The sequence below is a fragment of the Amborella trichopoda genome, chromosome 1 (genome assembly GCF_054954075.1).
Source record: "Amborella trichopoda isolate Santa Cruz 75 chromosome 1, AtrichopodaSantaCruz75HAP2 v2.0, whole genome shotgun sequence".
Classification (NCBI taxonomy): Eukaryota; Viridiplantae; Streptophyta; class Magnoliopsida; order Amborellales; family Amborellaceae; genus Amborella; species Amborella trichopoda.
Window position 1 is genome coordinate 35,155,498 of NC_142336.1, and position 11,126 is coordinate 35,166,623.

At 35.3% G+C, this 11,126-nt stretch overlaps 1 protein-coding gene across 1 annotated transcript; it reads right to left on the reverse strand.

Annotated features, from left to right (window-relative positions):
- Window positions 1-7,031: 7,031 nt before the first annotated feature.
- On the reverse strand, window positions 7,032-10,669 carry LOC18433298 (protein IQ-DOMAIN 3). Its single transcript, XM_006843392.4, has 6 exons — window positions 10,306-10,669; window positions 9,902-10,204; window positions 9,470-9,778; window positions 8,790-9,008; window positions 8,322-8,453; window positions 7,032-8,208 (listed from the first exon to the last, which is right to left on the reverse strand). Exons 2-6 carry the CDS (start codon window positions 9,974-9,976, stop codon window positions 7,468-7,470), a joined length of 1,476 nt encoding a protein of 491 aa, XP_006843455.1. The 5' UTR covers window positions 9,977-10,204; window positions 10,306-10,669; the 3' UTR covers window positions 7,032-7,467.
- Between the last annotated feature and the right edge of the window lie 457 nt (window positions 10,670-11,126).

Genomic DNA, 11,126 nt, shown 5'->3' on the forward strand with positions numbered 1-11,126 from the left:
TCACTGAAAGGTGGATATCTGGCTTTCCCGAATGATCTATCAATATGCATGCCATGTGATGGAACATGGATGAGGCTTTGGCCCCCGTCTCAGTAGGCCTACCATCACACACAAGGGTCACAGAGTCCCTCGACTCACTCATCGAGGCATAAGCTTCGACCTCATCAAGGGCTAACCCAAAACCCTCCTCGGTTAATTATTTATGCCCAGGTACCTTGAGTTTTCCAACCGTCTGACCTAGATCAATAAGCACAGTCCGGTATAAGCAAACATCATTTGGTTAGTATGGTCATCGAGGGACCACTCTCCCACTGAGTTTATGTTTCACTATAAAAGCATTTCAATACACACTCATAAGGCTTTTAAAGGCCACATAAACCTAACAGGTTCTTCAATTTGATCGCTAGTTCATTTTCAATTCAAATGACTAATCCTAATTTTTACACAGGTTTGTAGAACATCGAATGAGGAAATGCCAGACTAAATTTCAACTCAACACTATAGAAAAAGTTAGAAATTAAGCACCAGCAGTTGGGTGCTTGTCAGGCTATGCTACAACAGAGAGCTTCCAAATCCACCATCAATGTGAACTGTGAATAGTGCCACCGACCATTTGGTCTAACTTCACCCATTCAAAAAATTGGGTCAAACAATGTACAAATGACCTGAAATTTGGAGGATAGTGATGAAATGCTCTAGATTAAAAACTGAGTTTTGTCCCAATTAGAGACCATTTATTGCAACCTTCTTCTAAAAAATGAAGGATTCCCATCGATGTCGACACTTTGTCAATACTTTTAGAGAGGTCATTACAAGCGTAATTTGATGTCCCTTCGGATAAGTGTACAAGAGAGAGAAAGAAAGAGACATTGAGAGAGAAAGAGATATAGATAGAGTGTTAAAATTGTTAAAGTATAATTTCTAAAATTTATATTAGCTTTTATTTTATTTTATTTAGAGTGATGTAGTTAGTGTTATTTGTAATCTTGTGTAATGGGAAGTTGTGGAACTAATATGTGGTTGGTGGGTTTTTTTTTTTTTTAATAGGTAGTTATTGCTGTAAAAAAGTAGTTGTTGTAAATGGGTAGTTTAATTTTTGTTGTAGGAACCTCTATTTCAAAACGAGTTATGTGGTGCGAAATGTGGTCATCTTGTGTGTCAAGTGTAAAACCTTGATATACTCCATTTTCAGTTTTTTAAATGCAAGTTTTTCTTCTAATTAAGAAGCGGATAGTTCCGGGATTACATCTTTCTCTACATAGAGATGAAGTAAGAGACTTTGAAACTCTATCTCATGTCTTTAAGATGAGAGAAGTAGTATGGGTGCAGTTTGTATAGAGCCGAGACTCTAAACAATCAAAGTAAAATGCACCATCAAATAGAGTTGAGAAATGTAGTTTCAATACTAAAAATCTTTGTGATAGCCTTTAATATAGCAGGTGCGGTTTCTAAAAGGTTGCAACCTTCAACAATCCATTTAATATAGCGGGTGTGGTTTCTAAAAGGTTGCAACCTTCAACAATCCAATTAAGGCGCACCTTACAATTTTATCATAACATGTAATTTTGTTGTAAAAAATTCTTAAAATCTATTTTCATACCAAATTAGAAATTTTCAAATTTCAAAAATGGTTAAAATCAAGTAGAATGAAAATCTTGAAAATCGACGATCTAGATAATGTGTTGCAAGATGCACTATTTCCAATATTCAAAAACTTTTTCTTTTCATATTCATATATCTCGATGTCGATATGATTTATTAGAGGGCTTTTTCAACATTAAAACAACATTTCCGATAGATTTTTGAGGTGCATCTATGATTCTACATTTTAAGGTTGCAACTTTATATAAACTTTTCCCTAAAATATATTTTCATCTTTAATTATTAAATTCAAAGCTTCAAAAATAGTGTAGATCGAGTAGATCTATGAAAATCTTGAAAATTGATGGTTCAAAAATGCGTTAAAAATGCCCTCTTTCTAAAACTTGAAATTCAAGTTGAGAATATTTGGGCAGCAAAACAACCTCTTTTAGTGAAATTTTTGAGCTGGGCTCTAATTTGATTCTTTATAGCCTCGACTCGGTATAAACTTTTTCCGTGATGTATTTCTATAAATTTAGCAACACCTAACAAATTGATATGGTCAAATATTGGTTTGTTATTGATGAGGTGGAGATAAGTTTGGTTGAGTGCAGTTTGTTATTGATATGGTCAAAGATTGGTTTGTTGTTGATGAGGAGAAGATAGATTTGGTGGAGGGTAGTTTTACAAGTTCGTCAATACGCCCCCACAAGTAGACCGTACGTGTAGAGGGATGGACAGTCAACTTGTCGCAAAACATGTAGTCTTTTGGTGAATAAATTTGCCGCTAGGTCATGGGTGGAGACATAGTGAACATAAAGATATTTATGAATCACCTTTTCCCAAATAAAGTGATACTCAACCTCCACATGACATAGTGAACATAAAGACATTTATGAATCACCTTTTCCCAAATAAAGTGATACTCAACCTCCACATGCTTAGTATAAGCATAAGAGACTAGATTAGCAGCTAAAGATAGTATACCAATATTGTCACACCAAATGATTGTTAAAGGTAAAAAAAATATGCAAGTCCTTGAGAAACATGCGAATTCAGTATAACTCTATAGCAATGTGAGCCAAAGATCTAAATTCAGATTTTGTACTTGACCTGGCAACAATGGGTTGTTTCTTGGCACTCCATGAGATGAGGTTGCTACCAAAGTATATGCAATAGACACTCATCAACAGGCGATCATCTGGACTGCCAGCCTAGGGGTCTAAGGTGAAAATCTTCAAAACTGATAATGACACATAATATACAAAAAAATCTCTTTCTTCATATTTGATGGATCATGGAATTATTCATTAAATATCATGTGTAGAAACTCCTCAGCAAAATGGAATTGAGAGGAAAAACATGCATCTTCTTGAAGTAATACGTGCTTTACTTTTTCAAATGAATGTTCCTAAATCATACTGGTCTGAGGGTATTCTTATTGCTTGCCATCTTATAAATCGAATGCCAACTAAAATCCTAGATTATAGAAGCCCCGATGAAATGTTGCATAGTTTCCCTCCTATAGGCCATCATTTAAAAATATTTGGTTGTGAATGCTTTATGTATTATCAGATAATCATAGAGACAAACTTATTAAACAGTCCATTAAATATATAATCATGGGATATTCACCTACCAAAAAGGGTTATAAATACTATGACCCAAAAACCAGGTGAATATGTGTTTCACAAAATGTTGTCTTTAATGAGTAAATTCTTTATTTTTGAATTGATAAGCTTCAGGGGGAGATTCGCAAGATAATCTCTACCCTAGATCTCTAAACAATTGATGGTCTTAATTTTAGAGTTGAAATCATTAATACTACGTCTATTAAGGAAATACCTCAAGAATCCATTCTTGAAACACTACAAGAATCCGATGAGGAGGTTCAATCAAATGAATATCAAGGGGAAATAATGCCTCAAGACTTTCAGCCAAGACGATCTGGTCGTATTAGTCAAGCTCCTCCTAGTTTACAGAATTACTATATATATCATGTCAAGGAAAGCAATAACAAAATTCACTACCCCATTAAAAAATAGATGATTTCTAAGAAATTATCTCTTAAATATTGTCGTTTTTTAACCAAAATTTCATCAACTAAAGAACCCACTAACTTCTAGAAAGCTAATTCAAATGCAATATAGATGACTGATATGAAAGAGGAACTTGTTGCTTGAAAGAAAAAACATACTTGGAATGTTGTTACTCTTCTTAAAAAGAAAAAAACCAGTTCGATGCAAATGCATCTATAAAATGAAATACAAAAATTATGGAACTATCGAGAGATAGAAAGCAAGACTTGTTGCAAAGGGATTCACCGAAACCTATGGTGTTGACTACAAGAAAACCTTTACTCATGTGGTCAAAATGGATACTGTGAGGGTTTTACTTTCTATTTCTACCAACAATGACTAACATTTATTTCAACTAGATGTAAAAAATGCATTCTTGTACGAAGATTTGGAAGAAGAAGTTTACATGAAACTTCCTCCTAGTCATCCTCAAGAAAACAACAAAACTCTGGCTTGCAAGCTCATGAAAGCAATTTATGGGCTTAAACAATCTCCTAGAGCATGGTTTGCAAAGTTAAGTCAAGTTCTTGTTCATATAGGGTTTTCTCAAAGTAATGTTAATTTATCCATGTTGGTAAAAAGAAAGCAATCCAAGAATGTTATTGTTGTTATCTATGTTGATGAAATTGTTATAACAAGAAGTTATTCAAATTCCATAACAAATTTGAAAGATTACCTTCATATAAAGTTTGATATTAAAGATTTGGAAAAACTCAAACATTTTTTTAAAATTGAGGTTGCTTACTTTCACAGAGGAATTTTTATTTCCCAAAGAAATTTTGTTTTAAACTTTTTGTGCGAAACTGGCAAGATAGGGTGTAAATCTATTGATACTCTAATTGAGACAAATTATAAAAGCCAATATAGACTTAGGTAAAACTTTGGAAGGTATTGGGGTGTTTCAATCTTTGGTTGGTCCACTAAAATATCTCATTGTAACTAGATCTGATATTGCTTATGCAATCAGTATGGTGAGTCAATTCATGCATTCTCCAAAAACTGCTCACCTTGAAGCTATCAATTGAATTTTAGGATACCTTAAATCATCTCCTGGAAAAGGAATTTTAGTGGAAAAAAAATGGTCTTTTCTGATGCTAATTGGGTAGGTAGTCCTACAAATAGAAGATCCACCGCAAGGTATTGTACATTTGTAAGGGATAACCTTGAAACTTGGAAAAGTAAGAAACATACAGTAGTTGCTCGATCTAATGTAGAGGCCGAATACAGAGCCATGTCAACTACAACCAGTGACTTAAGCTGGCTAAAATTTCTTCCCAGAGATACGTGTTTCAATATTTTATGTCCAATGGTTGTGAACTGTGACAACTAAGCTGCTATAATGTTGCATCAAATCCCATATTTCATGAACGGACTAAACACATAGAAACATACTGTCTTTTTTGTGAGAGAGAAAATTCAAGCCAAGGAAATTACTACTCCAATTGTCATAAGCAAAAATCAATTTGCTGATATCCTACAAAGACTGCAAGCAAATTATAGTTCCAAGAAACATTAAGCAAGTTGTGTTTGATAGATATAAACGCACCAACTTGAGAGAGAATGTTGAAATGAAAAAGTGTACAACTAGTTGTAACCTTGTACAACTAGCTACTCAAATCCCATATTTTTTGGTAACTAAATGTGAAGAATATCTTGGTGATATATTTAGGAGATACTTGGAGAATTAGCTTATGTTTTGTTGTTTTGTTGTTTTTTTGTATTTTCTATTTAATACTAGATGAGTGAAATAATGAACACGATAGAATAGCCATTCAACTGTGGATGTATGTCAAATGATCAAACTACGTAAAGTTGTATTTTCGTGTTCTTCTCCTCTTTGCCTCTTTCTTCTCAATTTCTTATACATTATAGTGATATGGAATTTTGGATCTTGTACATTACTCGGCCGAGTTGCGCAACAGGGGCCAAGGCTGAGTCCGAGGCTGTCGAACCTAGCCGAGTCTAAAAGGTTGTCATCAAATAAGTGAGGACATCTTAGTGAGATCTGTTAGTTTATGTTCAAATCCATGACAATTCTGGACCACAAATTAGGCAACCTATAATTAGAGGTCTTAATGACTGATCCATGCAGCACCTGACCATTTTCACTATAGAAAACTTTCAGGTTTTCGAATTATTAATGTGAAAAACGCTTTGATTTGAATTGTTTGAGGTACTTTACCTTTCTCCCCTGAATTATACATGACTTTTAATATTTAACTATTTTCCTTTTAGAAGAACAATGATGGTAAAAAGGTGAATTAAATAGAACCACATTGAATGAATTTCCTATGTTTCTAAGTGCTGCTCATCTAATCAATGCATTTAAAATGTTATTCAAGTTTTATAGCAATTATCCAGGAAGTCATATGCAAACAACTTATGGGTTTACGGTGCTTTAGCAAGGGTAACAGTGTGCAAAGTGCAACAACTTCTTGCCCATGGTGAGTCACAGGAAGGTTGTTTGAAATATTCATCCTCTACGTGGTGATATTTTATACCATTCACTTTTCAATCATGTTCTGCTAATTTCCTTTTTTTTCTTTTTTTTTTTATTTACCATTTTAAATTTGCACAAACTTTGTTCACTGGACATTTTCCTTAGTAAGAAATCACATAGCTATATACCATGGCCAAATAGTCAAACTAAAATCACGAAATGGTTTAGTCAACTAGCAACTAGGATGAGTTTAAATCGCCGACGTTTCCAAACTTTAGATTTTGGGATGTGTTTAGAAATCTTTCATAATAGAGAAATGGAAAAAAGAAGTACTAGAAATAATGTTAGTAACCAATAACAAATGGTACATATTTTTCTTATCAAGTAATGTATGCAGTAATAATCCAACAATATTATTTCTCCTTTTCTTTTTTGGAATATTAACTTGAGAGCTGATGAAAATGGAACTCAAGAAGTTTTTGTGGCACCCACCACGCAGACCATCTTTGGCAAGAGCCCCTTGTCAATGCAATGATAATTGTTTCATATGATGATATTTTATGTAACTTAATTCTCTAAGCAAAACTATTTATATTATTATATATTACTATATTGAAACAAATAGTACTATATGTCGCAATAACTGTGAATATATGACATACCTATGCATTCCAGAATAAAAGAATTTCCCAAAATCAATAAAGATTATAAACTAAGGCATAATGTCAATTTTCCATATTCATATATGAACACTGCTTTGAACCCCGACAACCGTAGGAGATCACAATAAAAGATGGAGTTCCTCAAGAAATAGAAAAAAAGAGAAGACATTCAAGCCTTCAAGCTTCCAAGGTATTGGAATAACCATAAGATAGGTGAGAGGTTCCCTTACTGTTTACCTAATGCAGGGAACATTCATCAGCACACAAATCTGAACGCAAGATCAATAACATATTGGACATCATCAAGTGTTCAAATGCTGACCAAATGAATACTAGAATACAACCAAATGCATAAGAAGTCTTTCCTTCAATTTGAAGTGTTGTATATCATTTTTTACACTTCTTGATTACAGACTGCACTCCAATCAGGACATCCACCAAGCATAATCTTCACAAATCCAAGATCAACATTCAAGAAACTAAACTAACAATGGGAATGCAAACTACCCACACCGTCAAAACATGTTTGGCAATTTGGCGTCCCGGGAAGAGTCAAGACGATAACTAACCACTTCGATGGAAAATGGCAAAAGGAGAAACGATGGATGATTACAAGTGCAACCACTAGCTCTTTCAGTCAAGTTATTGATAATGTGATATATAAAAGCCAATTGGTCCTCACTCAATACCACAAGAAGAAGAAAAATCATCTGAATGTGCCACGGTGATCCCAATTTAGAAAGGAGCAATCTGAATTGAGACTGAGATTCCGATATGAGTTTATTGTTCTCTCTGATTTCACTGGGCAGGAGAGACCTTTCAAGCTTGGAGATCTCTGCCTAGAATCAGGGGATCTAACAACCCGGGTTCGCGGCACAGTCTCACTATTAGACGATGCAAAAGGGAGTCTTCTCTTAGTAGGTGAAATATGGTCACTGAGTCTATCTGAAAGGCATCCCACTCTCTGCTTTGGCGCACTGCTTGATCTTGTCTTCGCCCTTGCTGATTCAGTAGGAACCATGTAGCTTGGAATAGAAGGGGAACTTGCATAAGATTCATCATCTTGAAATGAGCTTCTCACACTGCACTTTGAGCCACATCTGCTGCTGAATTCCTCAAGTTGTGCTCTTAAGATCTGTGGGCTTGAAGGCCTAACTTGACTTTGCTGGAATGACTTTTGTGGTGATTGTGAGCCCAAGGATCTTCCCGACCTTTGAAACTCCTTTTGTTTTATGGCCGCAGGATATTTTTGGGATGAGTCGAAGCAATTGGCAGTGCTAATGATGACTGGTTTATCTTGTGTGATTTGATCAGAGTTCTCTGGGCAATCACTTTCCCATGGCATTGAATCCATCCAATGCTCTAACCAGGTCCACTCCCAATTGGATATATTTTGTTGTCTGGCTATTACTGCAGAATCAGTTGATTGTTTCCCCTTTGTCCTCTCCTGAAGGCCCATTATTCAAGTAATTATATAGAAATTAAGTAAAAAAAGATACAGAGAATAACAAAGCGTGCACAGACTCGATATAAGAAAGATTGACTACAATTTGTACTTACCCGATGAGAAGATGCATATCTTATTGCCCTCTCTCGTTTGAATGCAGCTACTCGCCTCTTTAGAGACAAGGAATCAGATTCTTCCTTTGAAAGAGGTCTGCCATCCCATTTCTTTTCCGATTTTGATTCAAGCTATTCAATATACAGAAGTTGAATAAAATAATTTTGAGTACAGTGACTAGTACATAGAAGTATAGAACCATGTACATTAACTGAACAATTTAGAAAAACATTACTAGAACAATCTAAGCTTCTTATGGAAAACACAAGAGCCACAAACAAATGCCTATAACCATAAAGTTATTACAATTAAAGTCAATCTACTAAAATTTTAAAATTTTGCCAACTTACTGCTAGTTTTATAATCCAAGAAAAAGAATATAAACTGAAATACGGATCATTATTGTAAATAGTTAATGCCTTTAGTGTGGCAATATCTAGCGAAATGTTATTTTTATTGAAACCCACCTCTTGTTTGATTTCATTGGCTTGCTTCTTAGCTGGATGTTTTTCACAAGCCTGGTTCTCCTCTGCTAATCTCACTCTTCCTGCTTTCACCTGAGACTGAATTCTCAAAAGGGTTTGCATACTTCTCAACGTATTCGTTGCCTGGCGCCTTACAGCATGGCCTCGAACCATAGCTTGCAGACGCACCAATCCCTTCAGGGCTCGCAATGCTTTCCTTGCCTGCTTTGAATGCCCACAAATCATGAGAAAAAAAAGGAAACAAACAAAATAAAGGACCCACAAAGAATACATAAGAAAAACAACATTTATCGATCAGTATAGAAATACAGAAGAGAATAATATTTGTGTAAAGATAAACGACGGCCCTGAATCTCCAGACATCCACGTCTATCCAATTTACCAGAACCTAACAATCTACCAATGATGTACTTATTTTTCATTAAAAAAAATTTAAAAGATGGAATTAAGCAGCAGCACGAATGATGGTCTAGCCCCTAATCTCCAAGTACATTAAAATGATGGTCCAGCCCCTAATCTCCAAGTACATTAAAATGATGGTCTAGCCCCTAATCTCCATGTATCGGCATTTATACAATGCACCAAAAACTAGTATTCCAAGATTAACGTTCTTAATGGAAATAAGCATCAGCACAAATGATCATATGTTGTATGAAAATTACCAGGTATCCTCGAAAAATTGTCTGAATTTTAATAGCTGCGAATTCTTGAATCTCTTTCTCTGAGCGTTGATGAGATCGAGGAGTGCCAGTAAGCCTAACAATCTCAGCAGCTACTTGAGCAGCAGCAACAGCTGCCTCTGCAGCTGCTGCAGTGGCAATGGCTACAGCCAAGGCATGTTTGTTCTGCTCCTCCTCAGCTTCACTAAGAGTCCTCTCCTTGGGCAATAGTGGAGGAGCAGTTAATGAAGGTGACTTGGCTTTCCATAACCCGAACAACCATTTTCGCTTCTTTCTCTCTTTGGATGGCCTCTAAACCAAAAAACCAACTCGAATCCGAAGTCGTTAGGGAAATAATTTTGCACAGAGTTGGATTTCAAAGTTTAATAAGAAAAAAATGCCTAATATGAGTTTTTAAAGGAAGATATATTGTACCTTATCCGATTTTGCTCTTTGATTGGAAGCAAAGACACTCTTCACTGCACTGAACCAGCTACCCTTTCTTCCCATTGCCAAGCAACATTACAGGGTACTGGTGGGTAATAAATGGAACTCGGAATTTCTACAAAGATTCTCAATTACAGAAAACATGCATCACAAAGATCACCCCAAATTGAGTATCAAATTCACTCATACTACTACTGAAGAAGCTTGAAGATTCTGCAAATGTTCTTGTAAGCGCAAAACCCATACTATAATGTGGAATCCAAATTAACTATTGAAGCAGTCTCGCCATTACTACAAAATCAAAGGAAAAGAGATGAGAGAGAGCCCGAAAAAGGTTGAATAAAGATAAGAGAAGAAAATCATTACTGATATAGGGTGAGAATTAATCATACCTCTGATAAACCTTTGTGACAGAAGATGCTTGAGAGAAAATTGAGTACTGAACCCCTTCCATTTGGATCTGAAAGGAAGAAGCAAGCAATTGTGGCGTGGGACTTGGGAAAAAGAATGGGTTCTTTTCTTTTTCTTTGCTTTCAGTAGTGGTGGCTTGTCTTGCCCGAAAATGTGGGCCTGGAAGCAAGCACCAATGACCACAAAAAAGACCAGAAACATTTGTTGCTTTTTAGATGGTGGGGTTCTTCATCAAAAAAGCCATTTCTCTCTGCAACTCTCTTCCTTTACATCCTCAAAACCACCATCTTTCTATCTTCTCTCAAATTTTTTCCTTTGCAACAAACTCTGCTCACACACTGTCATAGTACTCAATTCAATGGAGAGAGAATAAATACCCTCGAATAATAAATCTAATTTTTTGTGGTTTTGTACTGAGCAAATCTGTTTCTTTATTGGTGAGATTAATAATATAAGGGCAAAGTATAACTAACAGTTCGGTGTTTTTTAGGAACAAGGACCGATAGCCCCCAGTCGGCAGACACCGAAAAAAAAAAAAAAAAAAAACCCTTTTTATGTTTAGGGTGCGGTTTGTATAGAGCCAAGGTTCTAAACAATCAAACTAGAGCCCAACCTTCAAATAATGTCCGGAAATATGGTTTTAATATTGGAAAGTTTTGTGATAGCCTTGAATTATATTTTTATCATTAGTTATAAATTTTAAAACTTCAAAAACAGTGTAGATCAAGAAGATCTATGAAAATTTGAAAATCTTGAAACTCGATAGTCCAAAAAAACGTTACAAGATGCACTACTTCTAAAA